General features: G+C 35.8%; 1 protein-coding gene across 3 annotated transcripts in view; it reads right to left on the bottom strand.

Moving 5' to 3' along the window:
* Window positions 1-18,618, bottom strand: part of FBXL17 (F-box and leucine rich repeat protein 17) — a 291,827-nt gene that overhangs the window by 200,097 nt on the left and 73,112 nt on the right. For all 3 annotated transcript variants that reach the window (XM_041120781.1, XM_030004066.2, XM_030004065.1), the window contains exon 5: window positions 3,517-3,624. In XM_041120781.1, coding sequence (XP_040976715.1) covers window positions 3,517-3,624 — 108 coding nt within the window. The remainder of the gene's footprint in view (window positions 1-3,516; window positions 3,625-18,618) is intronic.

The following is an 18,618-nucleotide window of genomic DNA, read 5'->3' as shown; positions in this document are numbered from 1 at the left end:
CTTTCAACCATGCAATCAGTCTTCTCTGCAATGCATTTTTAACTTCACTGCAACCTGAAAGAAACTGCAGTTGGGTACAACTATCAAATTCTTTAAAATGATGAAAAGAATCTCTTAGGAGGGGCTCAGTTAACTTCATTCAACAAAATGGTCAGCTTTAGTTTGGTAAGATGTAAAAATGTTCTCTTACACAGTCTATGGCACTACATCATTTAAAATTTCAAGCCAATCATCACAAAGAATGTCCCAGAATCACTGTTCAGAAATCCTTACTTAATGACTTTTTCCTGTGATTGGAAGAATAACATTTAAAAGGACCCTTTGTATGTACATACAGTACCTCTGATCTTGCCCAATAACCATTATTTACTTCAGGTGCATTTTTTGTAGTTTATAACAACTTCAAGGATAAAAGGCACTAGTGTGACAACATGGTTTTGCTCAAGAAGCAAACTTTTTTGAACATCACTATGTTCAGTAGAAAAATAACGAAAATAAACCCTGAATGTTTCTTCTTTTTCTAAAATAGACAACATTTTCAATCCATATCCCACAATTCACTATTAAAAAAGCTCTGTGGTTCAGCTGCAATGTAATTCAGAATTTTCAAGTGCCAGTATTTTTAAGGAGAGCTAACATTACTAGGGGGAAAATACAGTAATAAGAAACCACTCAATTTTTATACATCCATCAGCCTCAAAGCAATTTTACAACAGAGGCCAGTGCTGTTATCTCCAGTTTGCACACAGGAAGCAGAAGGGCACAAGGGAACTAGGTCTGCACAGTCTTGTGGGACACACTCACAGGCCACATAGACCAAAGAACAGATTCCACATTCTCTAAGAATATGGGACTGGAATTATTACTAAGCACTTATGAAGTACTAGTTAAGAACTGAACACAAGAAATACACCAATCATAAGAAATACATGATGGTTAGAACAAAAAAATGATGTCATCAGCAGATGAGTTCCGGAAAAAGACAGATGCAGCAGTTAAATATCATGTTACTACTCCCCAGATATTTGTTCTAACTCCCTGCTGAAGCTTATTTCCTCGAAAGAACTGTAGAAATGGAACATGTGTCTGTGCTAGCTGCTTCAGTGCAACTCAGAGTTTTAGTTAAAATTGCCTGCTGTACTATGAGGAAGTAACACCTGCCAGAGGAGCCAGGTGGAAACACTACTGAAGTCACTGCAGCAAGATTAATCAGGTATCACTTGTCAATAGCTTCAGAGTAAAAAAGCCTGAAGTCCAATACAGTTTCCCAGTCACTGTATGACTGGGAAAATCTTTTACTCGCTCTCTTTCCCCTCAATATATATCATCCCACTTGCCTATATTACATGCATGCATACTTCAGCCTAAAGTAGCTGTAAAAAATGTAAAAAAATACCTTGTTATTGCGCACACAAGTCACTCATATGTGAAAGAATACTTAGCAAACCTTACAGAAGACATCATATCAGAGAATCATAGAATAGTTTGGGTTGGAAGGGACCTTTAAAGATATCTAGTCCACTCCCCCTGCCACGAGCAGGGACATCTTCAACTAGATCAGGTTGCTCAGAGCTCCATGCAACCTGACCTTCAATGCTTCCAGGGATGGGGCATACACAGCCTCTCTGGGCAACCTGTTCCAGTGCTTCACCACCCTCCTCATAAAAAATTTCTTCCCCATATCTAGTCTGAAACTATCCTCTTTCAGTTTAAAACCACTACCCCTTGTCCTATCGCTACAGGCCCTACTGAAAAGTCTGTCCCCATCTTTCTTATAAGCCCCCTTTCGGTATTGAAAGGATACAATAAGGTCTCCACAGAGCCTTCTCTTCTCCAGGCTAAACAACCCCTAATGTTCAGTGTTATCACATCACTGTCTTTGCAGTATTAATAGCCTACAGAAAGTTTTTATAGATGGAGGGGAAGAAACTGGAATGCCCAAGTCTCAACTCCCAACGAAAAGCACGTGCACCAATTACTTATCCCATATGACTTTTTTCAAGTTTGTGACAAAGCAACCTCCCAGATATTTTCTGAAGGACTATGTACAACAGCGTCACTCCTATGTAAATCAGGATTTCTAATAATTTATTATTATTAAACCATATGAAAATCAGAACTAAATGTTAATAAGAAAATTCAAGATCTTGACTTTTCTTTAATCAAATAAAGAGGATTATAAAGTCACTTGGTTGAAGGATAAGACATCTATTAAATACTCAGTAAATCTAGGCCAGAATAATGCAGTAACCAAAGCATGCACCTGAAAAGCGATCTGTGTGGGAGTTTCCCACAAAGCCTTGGACTACATAACCTGCCCTATATCAGACTTCTAAATTATACACCTCCTACATTTCTATTGTGTATATAAATACAACCTATAGTTATACATATATAGTTTTCATAGGACATGAAAATTATTGTATTATTTCTCTCTCCTGCAGGTATATGCCCCTTTTATACATCATTTCAATACACACTGAGTCCTTTCCAAATTGCATCCTTTGAGGTGCTATACCTTTATCATGCAAATTAATTTCTCTGGCTTATTTCTTTTTGCATGTGTTCCAAAATGTATTCAATTCTTCTGTATCTTCAGCTACTGAGCTGCCCTAAACTGATAAAAATATTTTACAGAAAACCTGAATGGTTCTGTACAACAAGAGGACTGCACAGTTCCATCAAAAACCCTGTATTTTCTTAAGGCGCGTTCTGTTTTCATTAAATATGCTCTCCACTTGCTACTTCAAGATCTCTTTAGCCATTTTTATGTTTACCAGAAATTTTCATATTCAATACCCATTTCTACAGTCATCTTTACCAGTTATAATATGTTCCATTTTCCCATTTGAACTTTTTTTTTAAGTTCTTAGCTATAAATACTAATTTATGTATTCCAGATGCATGTTTCCTGTGTTCTTCCTTATGTTTGCATGATCCCTGAATATACTTTCAGTTACGAATTTTAATTAATATGCTGTTGTCCACCTCAACCAAGTCAATTCATTTTATGGAATTCTTCCATTATTTTCTACAGGTTCACTCAAGTTAGTTCACCCACACATCACTCCTCTTACATAAAAGAAAAGCAATAGGAAGTAAAAAGCTATCTGTCACACTATCTGTGTTAAAATACAAAGATGGATATATACAAAATGTATGTGCATAGGGGATATACTGTTGCAGTAAGGGGTCTGTCTAAATCTCTTGCACTAAGAACTTTGCAATTCCAGTTACGAAGTTTTGTTTTGTTTGCAATGGAATCTGGTATAACTAGGCATTTTAAACATATTTCTGAGAAAAAGTATCTTCCCTTAAATATAGTTTTGCTACAGTGTTTTTACACAGGGAAATCTGAATGTGTCTGCTCAAATAATGCAAAGTTCATTGATCCTGAAATGTTTCTACCCATGACAGTATTATTCATCATATGTATAAACTTATACTGGCTGATACCTATTGTTTGGCAATAGTCAAACACACTAATGACTAGCTAAAAGTAGTTACAATACTTACTTTGGTGAGGTGAATGACTCCTTTTGATGTAACAGAGCAGCCCATAAAACCAACATATTGCAGCTCAGGACAATGTTCAGCAAAAGCCCTCACTGACCGATCTGTCACCTACAGAAAAAGATATACAGGTAATAGTTGAATAGGTGATATGAGCACATACTTAATACAGTCTAAAAAGTTTCTCTGTAACATTGGCAAGCTGCTTATTAATACTTTTATTATTATTATCACTAATATTATTTATTTCAAGAGTTTGAGAGAAAACATCAGGTACCCACACACCTCTACACATATGCATGAAAAGGAAGGAAAAAAATCATCTTTAGCAAAGGGGGATCATCTTCTTGGAGGAGGAGAAGAAACGGAAGAAAAGAGAGAACAATGTCCACAAATTCAAATAGTACTGTCAGCCTGTTTATCTGCAAATAACCCAAGAAACCATTCTATCCACTATTCCCATAAACTATATACAGACATGAAAATACTAACAAATTTATGTTATTGCCATCCTGCAGACGCATGCTATACCCATCATTAACTGCAGAGAATTTGAACTGTGTGATATCTTAAGTTTCTATTCCTTTTCTAAGCATTTTTACTAAAACAAAGCAATGGATGATTTTAACTTAAAGATAATATTACATCTGTTTCCCACATCAGACTTGTATCTCATGGTAATATACCATTCTGTCAATTATCAGTTGAATGGAGATGTTACGTAGTTTATTATTGTGATTTATTTATTTCCTACAACTATTTTTTCTTCATAATTAAGTTTTTCTAATGAAATTTCATAATTACATAATTACAAACCACAATCCATTGCATAAATGTAATGCTTTATAGGTAGACTATTTAAAAAGGACAACATTTTGTGAACTTTGTGAAGAATATAATATTGACGTGGGTACACTTAAGACACCTGCATATCTTCCTTTACACAAGTTTTCGTCTTTTTTTCCTGAGAAGTATATATTCCCAAAGCAAGTGACAGTAATGCAAAACTCTGTATTGATTTTGGGATAAAATCTGTATTTTCCAGCCAAACTGCTCAGGAATGTGTCTCTAAGTCTGGAATCATAAATCCTGAATGCCGAGGACATTCTAGGTTTATAAGAATGTCTTGCTGCTACCACAGAACTCAGAAGCAAAACAAGTTTTGAAATATCTAGTCCACAACTGAGTCTCAGGTGAATACATATATAGGAACATTATTCCTGATGTGCTATGGATCACCTTTATCCACAGTTCCAACTTGCCCAACTAACATGTCACTTAACTGCACACTGGCAGCATATGGTGATCTTGGTGAAGACTCTGGCAAAATTATTTTTTAAAAGATAACCCAGAGATAAGGGAGGCCAACAAGATTATAGGTACACCAACACATATAAGCTGTATTGGTTTGGAGTTACTGAATAGGGTTATAGGTCTAATGCAGCTTTCTCAAAGCAAGAATTTCTCACTGAGCAAAAATTTTTATTGTTGCACATCTGCCAAATAAAAGGCAAGCCTTTTGGGATTGTGTATGTAGAAGCCAATGAATCTGAAAACAGGCCAAAAGGAAGGGAAAGAGGGTCAGCTAACAGACTCAATCACAAGTTGGGTAGGGATCATGTTGTATCTGCATAGATGCATGTCTCAGGTCTGCCTACTTGAACAAAAAAATCCAGGGTAATAAGAAATTTCTTCTTTGACTTTGATCTGACATGATCTTACATTTTTATTATTGCACATCCCTCTCAGCTGAGGACAGCCACACCAACTATTTGGGAATTTTAAGATATTAACTACTAAAACCCTTTGACAAAAACTACCAGACATCAAAGCCTTAAAGATTTGAACTATTTAGCATTCTACCAGCACCACAGTAGCAGAAGAAAAGAAGTTCATCTCTTCTGTAGAAGACCAACTAAACCCTCTGTTTCACCTAACAATCTAAGCAAAGGACCCTGATACAATCTCACCCTCCTCTCTCTACAGAGGATTAGAGTATGATTCCCTGCTGCAGACAGGTTTGCCCTAGCTAGCAAGAAAATGTGGTAATGAAAAATCAATAGCATAAATCCAAACATCACAAATTCATTACAGAGCTTAAAACTTTAAAATACAAATAATTTCTTACATATATCTGACATTTGGGTGCATGAAGACTTTAAAAAGTATGATGCTTTGAATGCAAATAATAAAACTGTCTTAAAATATATTCTGTCCATACTATGGAATTTTTTGCATTCTGAACAAAATTTGTGAAAAACTAGTTTTGGTAAAAGTTAGTAACAGTAGATTATGACAATATATATTAAATCATTTCTAGATTAGCAGTGAACCTTTTCAGTGCTCATTAGATATGCAGCATCTATCTAGTCAGAAAAAAATTCTTCATGACCTCTGTATGCCATGCAAGCCTCATGATTTTCCAGGTAACGTGTCAAAAGTAGCGTGACATTACCTGAATATGCTTTACAATTACTTGATAGAAATCACCACATTAGACAAGGATTTTGCTACTGCAAATAGCAATTTCTGTTCTTAAATCTTGACTGAATGAAATAGCAGTGCATTGAACCTGTTGCTGTCTTTAAGTTCAGTTCAGTAACAGATCCGGTCCTTTGCTGTCAGCCAACAAAAATCCGCCACCTGCAGAAGCTGACTTCAAGTTTTATTGGGAAACATTGTAAAAATTTTCTCAATCAGCACTGTAATCTCATAGTCAGCATTCTTTGCTATACCAGTGTCTAAGAATATATTACTTCTTTTTCAGACCCTATGTCATTTATAGCAATTGATATTTTAATAACATGATTCCCAACCAGACAGCCTGTAAGGAGGGCCACTTGATATTCTGTTTGGTTAGCTATTCTTAACATATGACCACACTCTCCTGTGATTGTATTAGTTAGAAAGGAAAATATACATATATATTTCTATATATACATATACACACACACACACTTGCAATTTCACAAGAATGGCTTCTCATAAAATGAATACAAGATAACTATGTATAGAAATATCAGATCAAACCACCTGTAAACTAAATATCTGATGAATGGGTAAAAAATAAAATTTATATAAGGTATTTTTGTCTCCTTTTTGCATGGGTGGGGGAGGAGGAAGAGGAGGAGTAATAGTAGTTTGGAATTTATTTATAAACATATATGTAGCATTATACTCAAATACAATCACCCAGTTTTCAATTAGAATAATTGATAATTGATCCTATCTGTCCTTATTTACATATAGCTCAAAGAACATAATAAAACAAGGTTTGTATGCAGAAGTATTATTTTTCATTAGACTTATTTGTATAAGGGAGAAAAAAAGTAGGGAAGTTTCAGACAGATCTGAAAGAGAAGTAACAAAGCTAAATTTAAAGCTCAAGTAAGTTTCTGAGACTGAAAACAACTATTCTCCTGCTTAATTAGACTTTCTTCTATTTTATTATCTGCAGTGTCTAGCACAGATGGCTTGTATACATACTTGAACTTTTATATTTAAACTCAAACATGCAGGCCAGCTTACTATTTCTACTACAAGTAGATGCCAGAAAAGTAACCTCTTTAATTGTAGGAATGTATTTTATGCTCCCAAGAGATGTCCTGTTCTGCAGAATGAAAGAAAGATAAGTGACTGATGAAAAAAATGCATGGAAAATTAGCAATGGCATGTATGCAATGATTATGCAATCTTAACACTGTCTCTTCATAATGCAATATGTAACTGTATGTCACATTTTCCTCAAAGGCCTCTTCACCACTCAGGAGATGGAACAGGTGCATGAAATCTGTATTATAAATATGGCTTCTGCAAATTAACAAATATTTTAGAGTATAAACAACTGACATTCAGACATACTATACAAACAGATTAGACTAGCATAATCTAAAAACAGATTACCATAGAAAAATATACCACAGTTCTACAGAAATGACCCTTGTCAACAAAGATACATAAATTCACACCCAACTATTTCATAGATCACAGTACTGTTCTTCCAAGAATCTTTAATAATTGGATTGTCTAGTCGACCTTCACTGACTTTCATTCATCCTGACTTGCTTGACGTTAGTCTTGCTTTGAAAAAGTAATACAGGATGATGACGACAGATTTATAAGTTATGCACTAAAGCATTGTGAATGGGAAATACGCTGGTCTGGAACTAATGGCACAGATTTTGCTCCTATTAAAAAGATCTATGATAAGTGAGATATGGTTTAATCATTTTCTTTTTATGTATTGCAGCCTCTTATATATGAATTCCAGTTCTGCATTGTTTTACAGAAATTAAATATTTTGACTATTCTGAATTAGATTCTATAAGTATTAGTTTATTTTACATTATATCCAGTAATTGAATGAGCAAAAAGGAACAGCTCTGAAGCAAAGATGATAATTCAAAAAGAAAGTTTGAGGTGCAACAATACAAGCCATAAATTCCAACTAAAAAGCCTCGCAATTAATAAAAACTTACAGAAGCTTGAACAGAAATAAAGGAAAAAGAGACACGAACATATATAGTAACTGGCACAGGATGAACACCATGTTCTCTTACTTAAAACAGGTGCACTGCAATGTAAGTAGATTTTAATGTGCAATTTTTTCCCTGTAAAATACATAAATAAAAGTTTGCAAAATACGTAAACTATTTCTCAGAAGAAAGACACCTAGCAGGATAAACTCTGCCAGAGTAAAATATGTTTTCATGTAAGTAGAGAGTCAGTCTGCCACGAATGTAACGTGTAAGTATCCACTGCGAAAGTCAGCACTAATGGTAGAAGAAACCCCCTTTCTTATCAATTCCTTACTCCACCTGTGTTGGTCAGACACCAGCTTAACCATACTTATTTTGGGGCAGCACAGGAACAAGAGAAGGGTGAGGGAGGACTTACTAAAATTCAGGTTTATGTTTGAAAAGAGATAGGTTTAAAAAAAGCTCATCTGCTAATTCAGTCCTAAAACTTTCTTGCCTTACCTGTGTTATTATAGACTACAGACTAAGGCCCACATAAAACCCACTCAGAAATCTGCCCTGCGTGAAGCATGTGGCCAGACCCTCCAATACTGTGGTTTATATCACATACTCAAACAAAGTACAACCTCCCTGGTCTGTTTTCCCTGAAATCCTTGCATGCCATAACTAACCATAAGGTGCAGTTAGGCTAACCTCAGGCAAAACTTTGTTTTACTCCTTTTTACCAAAACTCCTGAAATGCATTTATTTCACAAGATACAGGCAAATCACACAGAGAGACCATTTATCCTGGACTAACTCAGCTCACCAGCTTATAAGTGAGCTCAGTTACATCCACAAAGATGCAATACATACACAAAAAAAAGAAAACTAAAGCAACAAGATTGCTTATATACAGAAATAGCTGTATCTACTGCAAACAAAGGCAGCCAGGCTACCACTACTCTATCAGCAGAAGAGACACTAAATATCATTAAATAAAAATAAATTTAAAAAAAATCAAAAAATCACAGCAATGAAATAGTTTTGAGAGAAACTGCCTGACTACAGGTGTGTGTTTACATAGGTTCTTCCTGCTTAGCTTAAAATTTGCATTGCTATCTCTATACTAAAATGTGTGCCATGATGCAAGGTAAAAGTTGAATTTATTGCACTTTGTCAAAGGATGAAAATGGAAATAAAGGCTAGTCGTTGCAAAGAATTATGCTCAGATGATCTCTCATTGCCACACAGAGAGAGATGACATAGTTTCTCTTTTGACTAACACTTTTAAAATTACTTTTTAACAGAGGATCAAATAGAGATCACAATATAACACCAGAAGTTAAATACTAGTAAATTTTACACTATTAAACTAAAACAAACACTTACAAACATTTAAGATTACATATACCTTCCTAGTCCAATGAGTAAGAAATTACAAGCAAATTGTTTTATTTTAACCACTTCTGAATTCAAATACAAATTCAATTTAATTTTTAAATTAATTTCTACAGGAGGCTGCAATACTCAAAAGTATTTACTTACAGGTTTAATCCTAAAGTTCCACCACATATGCCACAGCAATCATTAGCATCAATTCGTATCCTCACTTTACTAATACAATTTATTAGAAATAGATTACACTATTTGATTGACCATGAATATAAACCCAAATCATTTTAAATTACATGGGAATATGGCACAAACATATCTTGCAGACACACACAAATCGTCATAAAGGGCTCTTTTTTTCTCCCTTTCCCAGAAATCAAAAGGCAGAAAAGGTGAAAAATGAAGTTTATATTTAAAAGATTTATTTCAAACTCAAACTGGAAAAGACTTTCCCTATTCAATAGTAGCGATACATTGTCTGCTTTCCACAAATATCAGCCTAAATGGTATTTGTCATAAAAGCTGTGACAAAGTAATTATTATTTGCAAAGATGCATTTAATTCATGGCCCCATATTGCAATTACAGAAGACTGAAAATAAGGCACGGATAATCTGTCATCATGCTTGTGTTTTCAGGACACCCAAATTTCATTAGTGAACAGCAGCAAGGCAAGGCTCATCTTAACTAACTGCCATAGGACAAACTATGTATTTCTTCACGTTCAGTAACATATATGGATAAATGTAACTATTTGCTTAATCACAAAAAAAATTCAACAATTGTCAAGCTTTAACTTGCAGTAGTAAGGGAAGATTTAAGAAGTACTGCTAATTTTATGAGCACCTGTTTTGGGTTTGTGTGGCAGGGTTTTGGTAGCAGGGCAGGGGCTACAGGGATGGCTCCTGTGAGAAGCTGCTAGAAGCTTCCCTGGCTCCAAGCCAGACCCACCACTAGCCAAGACCGACCCAACCAGTGACAGTGGTATCTGATTGCAGTGGAGGGGGGAGTGGGATGTGAGAGGAGCCCCTCTGCAGATACCGAGGTCTGTGAAGAAAGAGGGGAGGAGGTGCGCCGGAGGAGGGGATGCCCCTGCAGCCCGTGGTGAGACAGCAGGCTGTCCCCCCTCCAGCCCATGGAGGGGAGCGGGGGAGCAGATGCCCACCTGCAGCCCGGGGAGGACCCCACGCCGGAGCAGGGGGATGGATGCCTCCGAAGATGGCTGTGACTCCATGGGAAAGCCCCCGCTGGAGCAGCCTTTGCCTGAAGAACTGCAGCCCATGGGAAGGAGTTACGTCGGAGAAGTTCGTGGAGAACTGTCTCCCGTGGGAGGGACCCCACGCTGGAGCAGGGGATGAGTGATGAGTCCTCCCCCTGAGGAGGAAGGAGCGACAGAGACAACGTGTGGCGAGGTGATCCCAACCCCCATTCCTCATCCCCCATCCCCCTGTGCCGCTTGGCAGGGGGAGGAGGTGGAGAAAATCCAGAGTGGAGTTGAACCGGGAAGGAGGGAGGGGTGGGGGGAAGGTGTTTTAAGATTTGGTTTTACTTCTCATTATCCTTGTTTTGATTTGATTGGTAGTAAATTAAATTGATTTTGTTTTCCCCCCCCCAAGTTCAGCCTGTCTTTTGCCCGTGACCATTCTTGGTGAATGATCCCTCCCTGTCCTTTTCTCAACCCATGAGCTGACCTCATCAACTACATTCTGGTAACATCAACTACTTTAAAATACCATAAATATATAAAAAAAACCCAAACCGTTTTGCAGTATCCTCAGTTGAATACACAACTTAAGGGAATCCTAATTTTATCAGGTATCCTTTTAGAATGCATTTGGATTTAACATTTTTACCTCATTTTTAAGAGGACTGAACAACTGGCTATAAAGAACAGTGTTCCTGTTTTATGTCGATAACAGTGCAAGCCTATACAAACTCTTCCTAATTCATCTAAAATTTTTAGGTACAGAACTCTAAGTAGCTCAGTTAAGGGCAGTACAAAGTACTCCTTCCATTTCTGTGGCACACGGTATCACTGCTTAGTCTCACTCTCTTCTTGTTACTGATGATACAGGCATCAAAACAGATTAGTTCCCCTTGCTATTTTGACCTATTTTATCCCCTGAATTAATACATACTAAACAAAACAACACACCTGGAACACACTAAGTTTGAAATAATAAAGAACTATAGACAACCACTATCTTCAAACTGGTTTAAATGTCTGGGTTAGAAAACAAATCTCAATTCTCAATATAAATTATCTGTGATTACAATTAACTCACAATTTAATAAATACAGTTTGAATGTACTTATATTGAACAAGGCTATCAGCACACCCTAATTTGTTTGTTGTAAAATGCAAATAAAATTGCAAACCCAATTCTTCAGCTTATAAGATATTGTCTTCCTACCAAAACACAAATTTTATTATCAAAATGTGTTTACTCTGGATTGGCAAAACACTGCTTCCGAAACAAAACTCTGCATCTTTCATCAAACAGCATGTATACATAACCTGATAACTATTAAAATTTCAGAAAAATTAAAAAAATTATATACTTATTTGCAGATAGTGCCATTGTATTACAAATTATGTAATGAGAACGACGCATTAGGAATACTGTATATTCACAAAAAATTATGGGAAAACTAAACATTGCTCAGCATATTTTTTAAACAGAAAAATGCATAATAATTTCTAAAAATTACAAATAATATCCTGACTATCCTTTTTTATTCATAATACTGCATCAAAAAGACTGATGTGTCCACATGCTAAGAAATACATATCAAGCATTTTCATTTAGTATCATTCTGAATACAAAGGAAAAAAAGTATTTCCATGTAACTACAAAATAGGTCCATGGTTTATTTGTCTAGCCACTTAATTTTTCCTCCTTGTGTAAGGACTGTATGAATCAAATATTCGTCCTTTCTGTGACAGAAGAAGACTTTGCATTATGTCCCCTTTTAATGCCCCCACAGATACCCATATGATATACAAGCATATTTCCTACACTGTATTATGAGTACAAAAACAACACAAAAACCCAGTTTATTCAACAGCTTTATCATTCACCCTAACTGAACAGATCTCATTCCCATTTAAAATCTTTTTGTAAAGAAATTAACTTTTATTTTCACTTCACCTATGCAATTTGATCTTACACATTCCTATTAAAAATACGTACTCTGGCACATTTATCTGTTTACCACAACTTCAAGGCTTCAAAAGAGCTGGAAGATTATTTTACAGTACACATTCATGTAACAACTGCTTTGTGCTCACACTCTTTCCCCTCTAAAATGGGCACAGAAGAGCATTGTTAATGTTCAGAAATACAGGAGGCCTTGTTCACACACAGCCCTTCAACTACTTATGTCAGTGTGCCTGCAAACTATTGAACACTGTTTGTCTACTTCCTTTTGTCTTATTTGAAGAACATTGTCATTTTCACCCATCAAAACCATCAACTGTTCCATTTTGTTCATTACTCTGGTTACCTTCTGAAGGCCTCTTAACTGCCCAAATAAACCCTTTCAGCTTTCTTGGTCAAGAACCTGACAAATCCATGTTCCTTCCATTAAAATCTTCATCATGATTGTACCATAAGCTTGCTCTGTTGTCAGATCATTGTCAAGGGCAAAACTAATCCATTATTCCCTCCATATTTTTATTTCAGGTAGGAAACTTAAATACCAACTTAGGCAACATTCTCACTGCTATCACACAATACCAACTCAGAAATAACTATTTCTGACAGATTTTCACATATTAAAGCTGTTGTACATTAATAAAGTAACAGAGTAGTATGAATGTACTGTAACTCTCCGACCAAAACTTAGCATATGCATCATTGTGGTATGCTACAGGGATAAGTATTTGCCAGATTCTTCACTACGTCTGAAGAAGTTTCCTCAGTGAAACAAAGTGATAAACAAAATGAAGCAAGCCAAAACACTGATAAAAAGAGTGATATATGTAATCAAAACCCCAAATCACTCCATCTTGCCAGCACATAAGCATATTCCTAGTATGGAATGCGATCAGTAATACTGGCTTGTAACACCCACATAGCATTAACATATATGACAGTGGTAACACAGGCATTGTAACCTCTAAGACTAATATGCACACAAAGACAGCAAATATCTGGTATCTACTCATATCTACAACGTTATCCAGAAATCTTACAAGGAAAAATAGGAAATATCCCTTGGTAGCACATGTTTATTTTAAGACTTAGTAAACATGACTAAAAAGGTAACATTTTAAAATAATGTGAACATATTCTCTTAAAAAAATTAGACACTTAAAACATTTACTACAACTAGAAAATTACACAGTTCTTTTTCAAATCTTTTCTTCAAGTTTCAAATACCAAGTAATTTTAATGAGCAGGGAAACTCTTGCAGCAATTGAAAATTCTATACCATAAAAACCACTAAAGAAATAATAGCATTTGCATCTGTTTTTCATGAACTAACCTTGCTTCTTTGAAGTTAAATCTATTCATACTAGCCATACACAAAACCACACAACTGAAATACAGTACAACACCATGAAGCTGATATCATCAGCTGTAATACATACATAAGGCTGACATCAGCAAATATCTAAAGATTGCTACTGCAGAAACTGAAGGTGGGCACAAATACTAAAACTTTTCTTGCAACCCACCTTCAAGACACTTCCATCCTATGGCATTCCATACACACTATTTATAGATTCATCACCTCCTCTTTCACAAGCATAGAAAGACAAGAGTTTCCCAAATTTTCCAGTATAGGTCACACCTGCAAGAGTTTTGTCTGCCAATCCACCAAAATACATTTCATCCAGGGAACTATTCAATTCTGATTATGTGGATTCTATTAAAAGCATATGGTCACCATATGTTACAAATAATGGGATAAATATGTGTGTGAATTGGGGGAAGGAAAAGTCTTATGTTGCAAATTATGCTCTTCAACATGAACAATTGGCTCCTTAACTGGTGAAGGGTCTCCCATGTTACATATGAAACAAGAGAATAAATAAAATAAGAGAATTTCCTACATATTGCAATAAACACAAGTTAACACGAAGACAGCAGAAGAACTATGATTACAACTGCATAGGTCAAAGAAAGTAATTTCATAATTAAAGTGTTTTTTCCTCTTCTATACTTCAATAGCTTTACTCCACAAGGAGAAAAGGGAGAAAGTATTTTATTGAAAAATATTAAATGACTCTGTATGTAGTATCTAAGAACAACATTCTGTAGCAAAGCTGACAAAAAAATACAAATCATTAATGGACATTACTATTCACTGGAATACCACAAGAGCATCTTAAAATAGTTATATCTTGTTTAAACAAATTTACATACTAGCTTTCTTTGGTAACACACCTATACAATATATGCCGTTATGTTTAGAACAAACAAGAAAAAAACCACACAGAATGTTACTCAAATTTCAGATACAAACAAGGTTACTGACTGAATTTATTTTAATGCATCTCTTGGGGAGGACAGAGAACTTAAAATTTTTAAGTTCCCTGGCAGATTTCTTTCTGATATTGTAAGGTGTTAAAATGAGATTACATTCTCCCTATCAGAAGTGCTTCTAAAGAAAAAAAGATGAAATATATGTGCAGGAAAAAAGGTTCTTGTAATATAAGTTAGTGGACATGGTATTACATCTTCATTACTGGCTATCAGACAGGGTATTAGGTATTTAGTTGTAATGCTTATGCATCCTGCTCAATCTGCATACAGGGAGTCTTCAAGTTTCATTAATGAAAAAACTAGAACATTCTGTACTATTCTAGCCTACAAAAAACAGATAAAGCCAGAATCCAAATCCTAACTGGAGCAGACATTTTTTCAAAGCATGTGTATTCAGAATCACAATTTCAAATGAACTCAGGAAATGTAGCATGACTTTACCATCAGTAAAAGTGAGACACATTGCACAGAAGTTGAAATGGTTTCAGTTTGATTTATAAATGATCTTCAAAAAACAGAACTACCATTAAAAGGAAACAGTTGATTATTAGAAGCAATAGGAAGAGGTTTTTTCTTTTTAATTTTTTCCTTAGTGAACTGAATGCATTGCAATGAATTTAATTTAAAATAAACCACTGCTACAGCAGTCTAATCAAGTAGTACACCAACCGACATATTCCACCAATCTGAAGCAGAATAGCTTTAAATCATGAAGTAGTTAAAATCTTGAAATGTGTCAGACACAATGCAAAGACTAACAGAAAGAGGATGTGATTTAATATAGTTTTCTAAGTTTTGCACTTGTATGAAATATGTTTGTTCTCATGCTTTCTGATCTACAATCAGCAGACATATGGTCTGCTCAGCAAGGATGCTAGCATAACAGGCTGGACATCATAATTCTCCTAACAGCAGCTTTAAAGCCTTGTCTCTACATTCACAAATTGGTACACAGTTCTCCAAGAAATTTTATTGTAAGAAGTAAACATGCTACACCCTGTGAGAGTTATTACATGAATAGTACTGGCCTACAATGAAAAGCTGCAGGAAAATTAGTCATTAAAATGGTAATCTTCAGCATTCACTACTGTGATTGACTACTTCATTACAATCACAGTTTGATATCAGCATTAACTTGTAGGAGCGACCTCCAAACACAGCAACAATAAAAAAAATTAAAACAGCAAAAATAGAGCTTTAATATGCATGTACACAAGGACTCAGACCCAAATAACAGTTTGCTTCAAAAAAGTGAAAATAAAAATTGATATCACATCAGATACATATGCACATTCTTGCATACACTTCAGTGGAAACCTGATTTATGGATTTTTAGCAAACAATCACCTCTAGCCCAGGAAAAAAAAATCTCTTAAGTGAAAGTTCTGTACATTCCATGCTTTATTCCTTATACATCTTTCTTTATTCAGCTACACACTATTATATCTTGTGACAAAAAATTGAAAATATTAAAATAGAAACTGAGCTGTACTTTTTTTAATGTTTGCACTAAAAAAAAACAAACAAAAAACCCAAATTGAACCAAAAAAAAAAATCTAAAACTTTTGCTTTGTCCTAATCACAACAGCAAGGAAAACCAACTACCTTCAAAAATCATTAAAGAAAAGGTGTTTATAGCTGGTAACAGATAATCTACCCTAATTCTTCATAACAGACTTGTTTCTTTGAGTTGATTTATTATTTTTTTAAGCAGACCTTTGCACCAAGTAGTTTGTCAAAACACAAAAATAGGGGGATTTTTTGTTTTGCCTTATTTCTTCTCATATTATTTAAAGCAGTCTTGATTTTTTCCTCTCTGAAAGCTGGGCAAACAAGGAAGTCATCCGTGTTACTTGGCAAGAAAATCATATGTACAGTAGTCTACCTGGCTGGTATCATTTACATCACTAATTTTGATCTATCAGAGTTAAGTCTGAAGAGGCCATCTGGAAGCAGATGGCAAAAGAAACTAAGAATATGTAACAATAAGCACAAATAAAATATAGTCAGGGAGGCACTTAAACATATTGATAACCATTTGCCTTTTTGTCATCCGGATTAAACAATTTTACATTTCCAAGGCCAAACACTAAAATAGGAAGACGAATCATCTCATAAGGGCCCTCAATGACACCGTAGAAAGTGAAGGAGTGGGAATCTGCAGTTCCACAAGAAGCACACATAATACAGAAACTAGAAATTAAGGATGTTTTTCTCTGTCATCATATCAAGGCAGAACTTGAAAAAGGCCCAGAAAATTATGACTGAGACATTACAAAAGGTATTAGAAGCAAATAGGTGACATGATGTGAATGTAATCATGAGTTAGATTTTATTTTTTCATTCTTACAAGTTGTCTAAAGGCATACAAAAGACCTGTTCAGATTATTTCAAACTATCACGACATACATGCATTCAAGAACAGCATCTTGCTGATGAGAAATGCAAGTGAGAATGCTATATTAGGTATGATTGGAAGCAGACTACAATCCTGATTAAGCCTAGTGCAGAACCAGACCTCCATGCAAAGGCTGAAACGGGAGGACCTGTCATCACATGGATCCACAACCCGATGGCTTGTGTGAAGCCCTGCATACTGTGTGATAATAGCAGGACCAGCACAAGAGGGTGCTGAAGTTCAGCAATTCAGTTTTAAAAGGAGAAAAGAGAAAGAAAAACCTGCTTGCTCTTCCCAGAGTTCATCACATTCAGAAAACAGAGATCACAACGGTGGCTAGTCTCTAGGCCATCACAGAGAAGGAAAGAGGAAAAATCCAAAACAAAAGTAAGAAACAAGCAAGCAGGAAAAAAGAAGAAAAAAAAAATTTGAAAGTTCTTCAACTTTACTTAAATCACTAAGTCATTATGTCTTGGTTTAACCATAGTGGGCAGCTAAGCACCACAGAGCCACTCACTCACCCAGTGGGATGGGGGAGATAATAAGAACAGTAAAAGTGAGAAAACTCCAGTGCTGAGTAAAGACAGTTTAATAGTGGGGAGGGGGGGAGAGAGGGAGAGGGGGGGAGGGGGGACAAACCAAGATAAACAAATGATGCAAAAAAACCCCAAAACAATTGCTCACAACCAACTAACCAAAGTCCAGCCAGTCCCTAAGCAATGGCAGCCTGGCCAACCTGCTTTCCCCCCCAGTTTTATTACTGAGCTCTACACCACATGGTCTGGAATATCCCTGTGGTCAGTTGGGGTCAGCTGTCCCAGCTGTGTCCCCCCCAACTTCTTGTGCACCCCCAGCCTGCTTGCTAGCAGGGCAGCGTGAGAAGCAGAGAAGGCCCTTATGTTGTGTAAGCCCTGCTCAGCAAGAACTAAAACATCCCTGTGTTATCAACCCAGTTTTCAGCCCAAAATACAAAACATAGCCCCATACAAGCTCCTATGAAGAAATTTAAAACTATCCCATCCAAAAGCAGTACACAGTATTATCACAAATTCTCATTTTGGTTTAAGAAAGTCAAAGGTTTAAAAAAAAAACCAAAAACAAAACCCAAACCCACCACAAAACCAACACACCTTCAAACAAAGAAAGCCAGTTCTGAATAGACACATAAAACAACAGACATATCAAGTATTTTTTTCTAGCCAACCTAGTCAACAAGATTTTTTTTGAAAGAAATAACACTTTTTTTTCCCCCCTGATCTTTCTAATCTTTGCCAATGTAACACCCTTCACCTTTACCCCACCCTTCCCTATTGGTAAATATGACCATTACAAGCAGGAAAGTAATTTTTTATGCCAGAGCT

This window comes from Aquila chrysaetos, chromosome Z (assembly GCF_900496995.4).
Source record: "Aquila chrysaetos chrysaetos chromosome Z, bAquChr1.4, whole genome shotgun sequence".
Taxonomy (NCBI): Eukaryota; Metazoa; Chordata; class Aves; order Accipitriformes; family Accipitridae; genus Aquila; species Aquila chrysaetos.
Note: the sequence above shows the minus strand (reverse complement) of the source record. Positions and strands in the feature narration are given on the sequence as shown.